General features: G+C 33.9%; 1 protein-coding gene across 3 annotated transcripts in view; it reads right to left on the bottom strand.

Annotated features, from left to right (window-relative positions):
• The window catches only part of LRP1B (LDL receptor related protein 1B), a 1,862,224-nt gene that overhangs the window by 223,719 nt on the left and 1,624,045 nt on the right, over nt 1-14,460 (bottom strand). For all 3 annotated transcript variants that reach the window (XM_053214983.1, XM_053214982.1, XM_053214984.1), the window contains exon 60: nt 10,590-10,789. In XM_053214983.1, the coding sequence (XP_053070958.1) occupies nt 10,590-10,789 (200 nt within the window). The remainder of the gene's footprint in view (nt 1-10,589; nt 10,790-14,460) is intronic.

Below are 14,460 nucleotides of genomic sequence, written 5' to 3' on the forward strand. Positions count from 1 at the left end.
CAGAGGTCTGCATTCTAGAACTTGGAACATGGCAAAGAAGTAAAGGTAGGCCAACTAGAACTCCCTCCAGGTAGTATTTCATATATATATATCTATATATATATGTGAATATATATATATATATATATGAAATATATTTACATTTTAAGTTTATTTATCTTGAGAGAGAGACAGAGAGGGCAAGCATGAACGGGGGAGGGTTAGAGAGAGACGGAGAGAGAGAATCCCGAGCTGGTTCCATGTTGTCAGTGCAGAGCCCAGTGAAAGGCTCAATTCCAAGACTCTGGGACCATGACCTGAGCTGAAGTCGAGGGTCAGTTGCTTAACAGACTGAGCCACCCTGGCATCCGAAATGTACACACATATTTTTTATCTCTTATATCTCTTCCCAGATCAAAAACAATCAACGACACTCATTGCCTAGGCAGTACGGTACAAACTATTGAGCTTGATGAAAACACCATCTGTCCTCAGAAAAGAGGATCAGGATGCTCACTAATCCTCTATTCTGAGAGACCTTGATACTAACAATTTTCCCTCACACCATTCCAGAAAAATAATGTACAACAAGCTACGTAGAGAAGCTAGGGCATAAATTAATGGAAGAGAGCATGAAAACAAACAAACAAACAAACAAACAAAAACAAAAGGATGAAATGAAAAAGAGAGAAACATTTAGCATTGAAAAAATGAGGTGAGATTAAAGTAAGGCTAAAGAAAATGTACGCTGGAAAACACACAATAAAATTAGATGATGAAAGAAAGTAGTTTAATGTGCCAAAGAAAGTGGGAGATCCATGACAGTGGTCAGTAAGTGGGTGGATAATGGATTTTAGTTTATGAGAAGTGACAGAGAAGACTGGGTGGGTGGCAAAATGGCCACAGTCTACTAATTTCCAGAGCATGACTGCTGAGCCAGTAGCTGTAGTTACCAACACCCCATCAAAAAGAAAGTGCTTTATATAACCTTAGGGCCAAAGACATTTGTTCTTTGTCAGTAATTATGCATCCCCTTCAGTGTTATTGATTGCAGAATCCTCTTTTTCTTATAAGTACTTCCTCAGAACTATCTACAATAGGGTACGAAATGTTCCATTTAATATTTGCCTCCATGAACACTTTTCCTGCCTATTCTTTAACACAACCCTACTTAATGGTAACAGTATTATAAATAAAATTTCAGGCAAATGGGTCCAAAGTCCATTGTTTGAAATGAATAAAGGCATTAAGAAATGGCAAGAACACTAAGGATAGCCAACATTTCCAAATATTATGATAGAATTTCAAAATTTATTTTTTCCAATATGAACACAATTTTTCCAAAAGTTTATCCATCAGTGAAACCTTGAAGGGAATAAAAAATAAATTTCTTCTATTTGGCATATGCCATAGTGCATACCAGATCTCAGCTGCTACTACCTGAGACTCTATAATATGAGGACATCTTTTAAACACTGATCAAATATCCAAACAATAGTTATATGTCCTTCCTTAATGAATTAGTGTATACTGGGACACGTAAATGTATACTTATTGAAATGAATGTAATATAGATGGAGAATATAGAAATTAGTGCTGTATTTAGAGCTCTTCTTTAAAGCCATTAGTAAGAGGCTAAAGGCATCCTTAAAGCCATTAGAGGCTAAAGGCATCCACTTCAAATAATACACATTCTCCATATAGATTAAGAATATGTGGTTTAATAAAACAACAACTTCCTCTCTCTCATCTTTCATCTATATTTTTTGAGGTGGGGGGGCGTAAGTGGGTGAGAGGCAGAGAAAGAGAGAATGAGAGTGAGAGAGAGAAAGTGGGGCTCCCCCGGGGCTTGTGTTTTAACCAAAGAGGAACTCACGTTCACCCGAAGTGGAACTCGAACTCACTGGATTTGGTACTCAAACTCACAAACTGTGAGATCACGACCTGGGTCAAAGTCAGGTACTTAAACAACTGAGCCACCCAGGCACCCTCTCTCATCTACATATTTTTAAGTTATTCATAATAGAAGGTCAAATATGGCCATTTCAATATTTAATACCTAAAAAGAGTATTTCTGTTAATGAATGTGAGCATTTATAGCGCAGACAATGCAAATTGTAGTACATTTATTTTGAAAACTAGACTCTGCCTATAAATATCATCTCTTGACCAGGACACTGCTTTCCAGTCTCTAAACAAAGCAACATTGCTTTGTGCACTTGGTAAACATATAGTACTGTTGCTTTGAAAGGTTCTGAATTTTTCTGCTGGTGATACAAATCTTCATAGACATTTGGCAATGTGTTTTCAGAGGCGATTATCAGAACTAAATATAGGAGTTATGATAGCCCCCACACATGCACTAGGAATGTGTTTGTGAAGCTTAAAAAAAGGACTTTACCTATGGGACAGTTATCAATAGAGCCATTTACATGAGTTTACTATCTGGGTTTTGCAAATTCTTACAATTACAAATATGGTTCCAGAATAAAAAACAGAGAATAATGTAACATATTACAAGCATTTTAAAATGTGCTCTAGGTAGTCCTAAGAATAAGTAGGGGTAGGTGAAGTAATTGATAAAACAGTCTTCTCTCCCAGTTCCAACCTTAGCTAAATTCCTTTAAGAAATGTTAGAAAGTCATTTATTAAATAAAAAAACCCATTCTATAGATAAAAACATTGAACCATACTGTGGCAAAGCAACCTGTTTAGAGAGTAACCTGGAACAAAGCCAGACCTACTGATCCCCATACCCCACTGCCTCTTATTTAAGATGGATAAGATTTTTGAAAGTGGTTGAAAATTCATACTAGGGTAATACTTAAAATTTCCCATTTCAAAAAGTATATGGAATATATGTGACATTTGCAAAATAATAATCTATTTAAACATATACACAATGTAAGGTAACGTGCTATTCAAGGAACAAAACTGAAAGACATGATTGACACTGAAATTCTAAGACTTTTTAGAAATGGCAGTTAATTTCAATTTATTTTACTGTTTCAGGAACATTTCTATAGTAACTGAATTGTATTTTGCTCCCTTCCATTAACTTTTATTGTATTGTAAACAGCAGCACATCAACACCATTGGCATAAAATAGCCTGTGAAGTCTACTGTTTGCAATGGACTGTGAATGATAGAGACTTTTTTTCCAAAAGTACTAAAATGAAATATCCTACCAAGAAAGAAACACTCTAGAATATTATAAATTTGGAGAGTGGTGTTTATTAGATTCCCTTCCTTTTTTAGTTTCAGTGTGTATTTAAATATTCTACAGACCCAAATGCAAGAGCTACTGAGTTTCAAAATACATAAGCACAACATGCTCCCATTGTTTTTTTTCAGTGTTTTCAAAGTGACTTCTTAGAACAAAACCCTTCGTATATATATTTATGCTATTTCACCAGCAGCATGCTGAGACTTGGATTCCTTTTCCAACATTAATTAGATGATCACTGCATGGATTATGATTTGGATTTTTAAATCCAAACACAGAACTGCCCCCTCATAACACAAACTGGATTCTCAGAACAATAAACAAACAATTGAGGTGGACTACAATATTGACACTTCAATGTAAGGTTCTTCAGGTCAAGGAATATAGAAATAAATGAGGAGCCATAGTCAACATAATTGCATGAAATTTTCAACAATCTGTCTACAGACTAAAAGACAGTTCAGTGATAAACTGTAGTTTGGAATCATAACCAACGATTCCTTTTCAGAGAAATTAGCAGTTATGAGTATGCATTTTTCCAGTATGCTGGATAAAATATGTATGTGACCAACTGAATTTACACAAGTTAAATCATTCTGGGATACAAAGAAGCATATTCTGATAAATATTTACTAGAAAAAATTAATTTTATTTATTTATTTGAATAAATAAATTGAAAAAGTCACGGTCAAACATATCTTTTTCTTAGCTCACCCTATTGTTAATACTAATCACAAACTATTTTCAGCCTTTTTGCCAAGAAAATAGCTACCTCTCTAAGGTATCTCAACTTCAATGGCACCTGTAACAGAATAGGAGGAAAATGAAATCTGATGTCATGTAGTTTGATACAAGCAGTCAGAATGAAATTTTGTTCTAAAGACTAGAATTTTGTGGAATTTAATTTTCTTTCCTTAAATGGAAAATGAAATCTCTGAGTTGGGGTAGCTATGCAAAGTTATCGAAAAATTTTTTTCTCAGGAGATATTATATAACCTATTTCATAGATAGTTCATTCAGAGAAGGCTGTTACTTTTTAAAGTGCATGAAATCAATGACAAAAGATCTTTACTTTGGTCTCATTTCAGAAATTTGCAGCACAAATTTTGAAATAAGATCTAGATGTTTTTCTATAGGCAGGAGATACAGTTAGTTTGGAAATAACAAACTGTAACATCAAAATGTCCCACTAAAGCAGGGTGTACATTTTTAAGCAACATTTTTGTTCTCTTTACTATCCCAAATGAACTAGTACCTTTATTTATTTTTGAGAGACAAAGAGAGACAGAGCATGAGCAGGGGAGGGGCAGAGAGAGAGGGAGACACAGAATCAGAAGCAGGCTTTAGGCTCTGAGCTGTCAACACAGAGCCTGATATGGGGCTTGAACTCACGAACCGAGAGATCATGACCTGAGCAGAAGTCAGATGCTTAACAGACTAAGTCACCCTGGTCCCTAAAGGTTTATTACTTCTTATCCAAAATCAGGGCCTAAAATTCTCTGAGGATTGTTGCACTTTGAGACTGGTAGGAATAAGTCCCAAACATATATACCTACAAGAATATTATTATGTATATATTTAGAATATTTTATTTTTATATAAAGACACATACATTTAAACACTAAGCATTTCAATACAAGAATATTCTAAAATTATCTAATCTTTAACTAGATGTATATTATATCTCAAGTGAAAGTAAGAAGAGAAAGAATCATTCAATTTCAATCTTTCTTCCAGATAAATTATCAGGTGTTCTGAAATGCTTTTTAGGGAAAGATACATTACATTAGAGGTTGTTTAATCATATCCTTAGAATTCGTCTTATGCTGACCCTTTTGTTAAAGTTAATGTACCTCTCATCAAAGCAGAGCTTTTCAAGAAGAATCTCTAAGTTATGCCTAATTTGGTACTTATTAAATTCCTCATAAAATGGACAAATATATGTGATACTAATGTCATCAAAATTACAAGTTCTTTTTCCCTAGATAAGTGCATAATATAAAATATTCACTTAATATCTGCACCTCGACCACCAATATTTCTGCTATTTTAGGCTTACAGATGCATCTCTCTCCTATGTTTTTATCCAATTAACTTTTGAATGTAATACTTTATCCCCATTACCACAGCTATAATCACTTCAAATATTTTCTCCTAAAATATTTTAACAGCCTCTAAATTGGTTGCTTTTCTAGGGTCTTTCATTTTCTATACTGTTGTCAAGTTTAATGACAGCACTCTTTCAGCTAAACACCATCAATGGCTCCCTATGACCTAGAGAATAAATTCCAAATTATTTAGCATACAAGGTCTGTCACAATCTGGCCTAAATTTGCCCATGTTCATCTAGTGACATTATGTCCCTCTTATATAACTTCTAGTCATGGCCAAATTGTATAAACCCCATGCTGCTTCAAGACTCTATTACATCTTTGCACATGCTGTTCCCTCTGTGTGAAGAATCCTTTATACATTTCACCATATGGAGAACTTGTACCAATATCTCACATTTCTCAAAGATTCCCTTACTTCAGCAATAGCTTTCTTACTACTCCATGCATTTTCAAAATATTTTGCATATTCCTCTAACCCCAATCTAATTTATGTTTTTACTTGCATATCAGCATTTTCCATTATTACAAGTGCTTTAAAACCACAAATTTATTCATCTTTGTAACTTGAGAGCCTAGCATAAGGCATGGCATCGAAAGAGCCATCAATATTTGTTGAATGAATACATGAATGACTGAATGGGAAGATCGAAAGGGAAGAAATCAAAAAACTAAAAAAAAAAAAAAATGAACTAATGAAAATTTGATTTAAATAAAACTCAGTCATCCAGGAGCATATATAATATTCTATGGCATCATTTTATTAAACCATATCAATATATAATTATTATAGTAAATACCAGAAAAATGATATACAGAGGCATTAGGAAGAGGTTCACAAGACTAAGATGGCATCTAGATGTGCCTAAGCTGGCAAATTGACTGTTTATTTGTTTATTTAATTTTGCAATGTGGTGTTTAGACTGGTAGGAAGGTGGGTTGGGGTAGAGGAGATAGCAGAGAAAGATAGATGGAAATTCTTAAGCAAATTGTAAGTCACATATACCATGGAGGTAATCGGATCTATTGTTTAGGGCATAGAATTCTGAATTTTTAGAATTTCTTAGGCTGGATAAGTAATAATTAAGTAATGTTTCATGTATGAAATTACTGAATGGTCAAATAAGAATATGTTTGGAGGAAAAAAAACTGTCAGGGTTTAGTTTTTCTCCATTATTAAGATTTGGCTTATCAAATGGAAGCCAAAATTCTGAAATTTCTCATATATCTTTCATATTCTCAAATTACTTTGTCATGACTGACATATCCCACTCTTAATAAGCTTCAGTCCCACTCTCTAAGAATAAATGAGAACAATAACACTAGTCTAGTTAAGAGAATAAGAAAAGAGATCAGTGACCAAACTAATGGGAAAGTTACTATTGATGTCAAAGTCTCATTTTCCACCTCCAAATACACAATCAAGAAACCACAGCATTCTCTATGTCTTTACCAGGAAAGTGCGAGAAATATAAAAATGCTACTCCCCTTCACAAACATGACAAATGAATGCCTCTTTTTCCACTGACTGTGGAATTAGCATAATTTAGGCTGTCTACAATGAGTAGCTCATTAGTAACTACTAGGTAATTGTTGGCTTACATTCAGTTATTGGCAGATGCCTGATAAGATGCTTAATGAATTTTTCATTAGTCTTTCTGAGAAAGCCTTCAGGAGAAAATACTTCTGATGGCATCAACTCTTTTACTTTCTTTTTCTCCCCGGGAGCCTCCAAGTATTTTCAAAATCAAATTTTAAAATGTTGATAACATCATACCTGGGTATCTTTCAGCCAAATATTTTACTCTAATAAATATAGTGCTATTTCTCCCTGCTATATATGTCCTTCTACCCAAAGTCACCACGAGTACCATGATTGAAAGATGCTTCATTTATACATATTTAATTTTGTATTAAGTTTTCAAAGCATTAGTCACCCACATATCTGACATCATTTTTAATAATGAATCGGGGATGGAATCAATAGTTTCTAACAGACAACATTTTTAACTACAATTTGTGTTCAAACACGAAGTCTCCAATGCAAATAGACAAATATTTGATGACGAAATATATGTTTTCAATATTCACTTATCTGACCAAAACTTGTTTAAATAATATTGTACAGTGAACATTTTTAGTAGAAAGTAAGACATTCACAACAACCTAGAGCTTTATATAGATGCTAAAAATAAATGGGTTCCTAGTTACATGGGGAAAATACTGATTACCACAATAAAACTTTCAATTATATCATCTGAGAATGTTGCAGAACATTTCATTATTGATTCTTTGGAGAAGATATAACTGCTGAATGCTAAGTGTGATTCTGATTTGTCAACATTACTTTTGCTGTAATTAAAATCCTAAAGTCATCTTTAAATAATTCTTCACTCAAATTGCATCCTGATGAGTTTCTTTATCTCTATAATTGGATTGCCAACACCTAAATAAGTGACTCATCCAACTACACTTGTGATACCTCAATGTTCTTACCCTTAAAAAAGCACCTCAAAAAGCTTTCTGTCAGCAATGATAGTTAGAATAATATATTTGTTTAAACATCAACTGAGAAGAACTTAGGCAAAATAATTAAGTGGTATGACTTCAGTGACTTTTGTCTCCTTTATTTTTATTTGTTTACTTATTCATTTACTTTTAAACTCTGTGACTTGATCCTTCTGAGGACTGCACACTGGCACACATTTGCAAGGTCTCACCTGGCAATAAGATTATCAGTAATCCTCTCTTATCATCTCCTCCCATTTCCCTCCACCCAGGGTGTTGTTCTAAGCTTACTGCCAGAGAAGAAAGCAGCCTGATAAGCTAAACCATGCTACTGTGTGGGCTTTCTTTGGGACCTCTCTGTGAAGATAGGTCCCTCTTACTATTTGAAGATAAAAACACCTAATAACAAAGGTGATGTTAGGTCAATAAAGATGAATAAAAAGCCATCAATAAAAAGCCATTTGTCTTCCCTGACTTCAAACTGTCTTCAATCATCAAGACAGTATGGTACTGGCACAAGAACAGACACTCAGATCAATGGAACAGCATAGAGAACCCTGAATGGGTCCACAAACATATGGGCAACTAATCTTTGACAAAACAGGAAAGAATATCCAATGGAATAAAGACAGTCTCTTCAGCAAGCAGTGCTGGAAAACTGGACAGCGACATGCAGAAGAGTGAACCTGGACCACTTTCTTACACCGTACACAAAAATAAACTCAAAATGGATGAAAGACCTAAATGTAAGACAGGAAACCATCAAAATCCTCAAGGAGAAAGCAGGCAAAAACCTCTTTGACCTTGGCTGCTGTACTTTCCTACTCAACATGTCTCTGGAGGCAAGGGAAACAAAAGCAAAAATGAACTATTGGGACCTCATCAAAGTAAATAGCTTCTGCACAGCAAAGGAAACAATCAGCAAAACTAAAAGGCAACTGACAGAATGGGAGAAGATATCTGCAAACGACATATCAGATAAAGGGTTAGTATCCAAAATCTATAAAGAACTTATCAAACTCAACACCCAAAAAAACAAATAATCCAGTGAAGAAATGGGCAGAGGACATGAACAGACACTTCTCCAAAGAAGACATCCAGATGGCCAACTGACACATGAAAAAATGCTCCACATCACTCATCATCAGGGAAATACAAATCAAAACCACAATGAGATACCACCTCACACCTGTCAGAATGGCTCACATTAACAACTCAGGCAACAACAGATGTTGGCGAGGATGCAGAGAAAGAGGATCTCTTTTGCATTGCTGGTGGGAATGCAAACTGGTGCAGCCACTCTGGAAAACAGTATGGAGGTTCCTCAAAAAATTAAAGTAGAACTACCCTATTACCCAGCAATTGCACTACTAGGTATTTATCCAAGGGATACAGGTGTGCTGTTTTTAAGGGGCACATGCACCCCAATGTTTATAGCAGCACTATCAACAACAGGCAAAGTATGGAAATAACTCAAATGTCCATTGGCAGATAGGTTGATAAAGAAGATATGGTATGTATATACAATGGAGTATTACTCAGCAATCAAAAAGAATGAAATCTTTCCATTTGCAACTATGTGGATGGAACTAGAGGGTATTATGCTAAGTGAAATTAGTCAGAGAAAGACAAATATCATACGATTTCACTCATATGAGTACTTTAAGAGACAAAAACAGATGAACATAAGGGAAGGGAAGCGAAAATAATAAAAGAACAGGGAGGGGGACAAAACATAAGAGACTCTTAAATATGGAGAACAGAGGGTTGCTGGAGGGGCTGTGGAGGGTGGATGGGCTAAAAGGGTAAGGGGCACTAAGGAATCTACTCCTGAAATCATTGTTGCACTATATGCTAACTAACTTGGATGTATATTAAAAGATAAAAATAAATAAAAAATTATCTTCTTCATTCTGGGAAAAGTGTCATCTTTAAACCCCTAATGTATTTTGAGTGTTCACTGGAATTATTTTTGGTTTCTGTTACGTCCCTGTCATCTTTGTCTTCGTCATCATGTCCTTCTCCATTGCTCTTATGAATTCCCTCATCCTCAGCTATTTTTCTTTAAGACCTCCCCGTCATCCCTAATTCCAGTGTTACTTTCCTCATATCTAAATGCTTCATTCATATCTTTATATTGAGTTTTTTAATCTACTCAGAGTTATAAAAAATAGAAAAGTAAAGTGTCTGTAGAATTTTATATTCATTCATATTCAAATAATTTCCTGTATGTTACTGTAATGTGATGGCTGTTTTCCAGTTTAATTTTAGTGGCCATTGTTGATTAGATAACAATAAATTTGATCATGTATGCAGTAGAATTGATAACACTTAAATGCTATTACTTCACTGTCTTTCGAGAACTATACTCTTATTTGGTATTTTTAAAAAACTTAGCCCTACCAGATTGCAATAATAATCCTATGTTTACAGGCATATAGCCTTCTATCTCAATCCGTTAAGATTGTATGTATATATTAACTAAGAAAAATATTGTTCATTTACTGTAAAAACTACTTTGAAAGATACAATTAGAGAAAATATTGTCAATGACTTTTATACATGATTACAGAAGTTCTGAGTAAATATATCTAATTCTTATTTACCAATATTGTCATAAAGGAACAGGATCATGTAATCTTAAGTTACAAAATTAATTTAATGAGAAAAATTATATATAATGAATACATAAGTGTGTACATATTTTCTAAATGAATAATGTACGTACTGATAAAATACTGAGTCATTTGTGTTACTGGACCAACCTGTGTGTCTATGAGATCCATCCATGTTGCTAAATTCAATATGATTTTCATCAGCCCAGTAGAGTCTACGGTTGACATAATCTATAGTTAGTGCCATAGGTCTGGAAATCTTGGTTTCTATGACAACACTCTGATTGGTTCCATCCATTCCAACACGGCCAATGTGAGGATACTCACAGCAATCAATCCAATACAAATACCTAGGAAAAAAAATCAATAACAATTTTGTTTACAGACACTCAGGGAGTAAAACATCACATGATATTTCACTTATTTTCTCAGCTATTCCCTAGTTAATTCTTGGTATCTCTAAGAACTGTAACTTCTAAGAAGCATACCTTAATGCAAGCTTTTCTTATGATTTTTATTAAACATATAGTACACTTTGAAATATCCATATAATTTTAAACATGTTTCCTTTAGCACACAAACCCATATATGTATATTATATAACATATAATATATCTGCAAGTGTTAACAAGGTACAGATCTCTAAATCTAACAGAGGTAAGCCTTCAAACTGCATCTGTAATGTTGGAGGAATAACACTATCTAGATATATACTTTTTTCTTTTGGCTCATTACCAGTGAAAAATTCAAAATGATTTATGGAGGAGTACTTTATATTTTCCTGAATATGCATTGTTCAGTGTGGTAGCCCTTAGCTAATTGTGACTCTTTACATTTAAATTCATTAAAATCATATAAAATTAAGTAGACTGAATTGTTCCTCAGTCATACTAGCCACATTTCAAGTGCTAGATAGTCATATGTTGGACAACATTGATTTCAATTATGTTATTGGAAGTTCTAGAGTAAGGTATTTCAGATAGTAGGGAAAAAAACAATAAAAGGAAGAAAATTATATTGCTACTAAAACTAATTGAGGTAAACATAAATATTGCATCCCATAAAATGTAAATACTATATAAGTGACAGGAATTACTGAGGGATTTCTATTTAATTAAACCCATTATTTTTTATCATAATGTAAAAAGCCACTTTACGTTTTGAATATGTTCCTTCTCTCTATAATTCAAGATATGAGTTAGAGGGTCTTTAATGTCCTTTTCACATTCCAACACTAAAACTGAAACTTACTAACACAATTAGTTGCCCCAGACCCATTCTTTTCTTTTTAGTAAGTGTAGAACCATGAACAATTAATTCTTCAAATTTGGAGAATGTATAATTAAAATAATATGGTATGAAAATTATTCTATATGGTTTATAACTGGCATATTTACTTTAAAATCAAACTTTTCTTAAAGAAAACTTTTTCTCATACATTCTGACAGTGAGAGTTATGTGTAGACATTTTAACCACACACTATAACAAAATAAAAGTTTTGAGGGAAAACACCATTTATCAGATACTGGGATAACATAAATGATAATTGTAAGAAATATGGGCATTTTTGTGCTGACAATCATTTTGGGGTGTTCTGCATAAAGGCTGGGGATAATGGATTATAAAGATTTTTTAAAAGTTCTTTACTAGCCAAAATATCATTAAGAGTCCTAATTAAGCAGGGCAGTTAAAATGAGAAATATGTATCTATCTGGTAAGGACTAAATGAAAAGTAGATTCAAGAGCTGAGATTCACAGAGAGCTCTGAGAGTGAGAATTTAAAAGCAAATTTGAATCTGGAAATACAACAGTCAAGTTTGTATAAGATGATACTGGAATTGCTAGCCAATGCTTATGTATATCTATGTAGTTCTGTACAAAATTGAAAACCTCAAATCATCAAATAATACTAGATATCAAGCCTTTCAGAAATGGATTAAGTGTACTTCTTAAATCTTGAATTATTTTAAGTTATTTAAATCTTGAATTATTATACTTTTATATATAAAGCAAACATATGTCAGCAAACACATTATGTCTAGAAAACCACACAATATGTTTCTTTCTAGTAAATTTATGGAGGTACACCTTGCTGTCTCGCTGGAGATAATGGCAGTATAGATAAAGGGGAAGAAACTGAATCAGAAAGAAGTAAAAATACAAAGACAGTTTATCTCATTGAAATCAGAACATTCCTCCTTGCCTTACTGACTCTGAATCTTGGTAACACTAACATAGCAATTTTTTTTCCCTAATAGATGATATCATACGCCAGCTTCTCTCAACCATGTTAGATATGACCAAATATATTTGGGCTTCTATACAACCATGATGTTTTTGAGACTAAATATAAGCAAATAAAAATTTAAAGCAGTATTGCAATAACTTCTGTAACATTAAAAAGAACATGCCAATGTGGACTTAATTAGAGGCAGTATTCATATTTCTATATAGCTATTTACTCTACATGTGTTTGCATTATAATTAAAAAAAATCCCAAAAGTAAAAAAAAAAAAAGAGAAAAAAAAAAGAAAAGTTTGCTCCATCAAATGTTATCAACAGTATTGCAAACTACTGAATGTGAATAATAATGTTTTTGAAGTCATTAAGTAAATTATGAATTCCAAATGGTCAGACCTCCATATAATAGCAATTTAAAATTTTTATTTTTAATCTGAATTTTTTTTTTCTTTTTGGCTAGTCTTATCACCACCTTGAACCAAGATACCAAGAATAGGAAGAGCACATTTCATGGAGTCTAACATCTGTTACATCAGTCCCAGAAAACTCTCTAACAGCTCTCATCCTAAAATCCTGTCCTTGCCATTCAAACTCTCCTTTTTTAGGCACAAACACACTTCTTCCAGTTACTCCCCACCATTAAAAAATGTGTCAGTTCTAGGGCATCTGGGTGGCTCAGATGGTTAAGCACCTGATTCTTGATTTCGGCTCAGGTCATGATCTCACGATTAGTGAGTTCAAGCCCCGTATTGGGCTCTGTGCTGACACTGTGGAGCCTGCTTGAGATTCTCTTTCCCTCTCTCTCTGCCTCTCCCTTGCTTGCACTCTCTCTCTCTCTCAAAATAAATAAACATTAAAAATATATATTTAAAAATGTGTCCGTTCAGCTCAAATTGGATTATTTACAGTCCCACATTTTCACTTCTGTGTTTCCATGAGATCACTGGCCCTTCTCCTTCCCCTTCAGTCATATAGATCTTCTCATTCAGACATAATTTGCTTTGCCCTTCTATTATCCACAAATTCTTCCCTGATCAATGTTACTTCACATTTTTCAAGATGGTTACAAGATTTTGAAATGCTTTGTTAAACAAAGTAAGCATCATCTTTTTTATCGTGAGAGCCTTTAATATGCTTTAATCTGACATAGTGATTCTCTCGGAACTATAGTGTCCGTTTCTTTATCACATAGTCTTGGGCGATAGCATTTATTTTCCTAGTAAATAGAAAACAGGAAACAAACTTTGGGAAACTGTGTTTTAGCTTTTCTGTCCTACAGAATTACTTTTTTTTTTTTTATTGCATGTATAATTGAACAATGTATATATTGTAAACATAGGAACCCCCAAGGCAGTAATGATGTAGATTCTCAGGTCTCCTAATCAGATCAGAGAATGTACCTCAATAAGTCAGCGGATGTAACAACTGTAATAAACCCAAGAGCCTTTTTTTTTTCCTGAGAGAGAGAGAGAGAGAGAGAGAGAGAGCATGAGGGAGAGGGAGAATCCCAAGCAGGCTCCACGCTCTGCACAAAGCCCAATGAGGGGCTCAATTACACAACCCTGGGATCATGACCTGAGCCAAGATCAAGAGTCAAAGGCTCAAATGACTGAGCCACCCAGGCACCCCAGCCCAGAACCATTTTTAAGTAGATTGAGAATATATTTTGAAACAATAATTTGTTGAGGCAATATTATGTACCAGATACTTCTTAGAATTAGAACACCGAGATAAACAGATATGATTTTTGTGTTTAAAAATCTCTCAGTGAATACAATG

This window comes from Acinonyx jubatus, chromosome C1 (genome assembly GCF_027475565.1).
Source record: "Acinonyx jubatus isolate Ajub_Pintada_27869175 chromosome C1, VMU_Ajub_asm_v1.0, whole genome shotgun sequence".
In the NCBI taxonomy this organism is placed as follows: Eukaryota; Metazoa; Chordata; class Mammalia; order Carnivora; family Felidae; genus Acinonyx; species Acinonyx jubatus.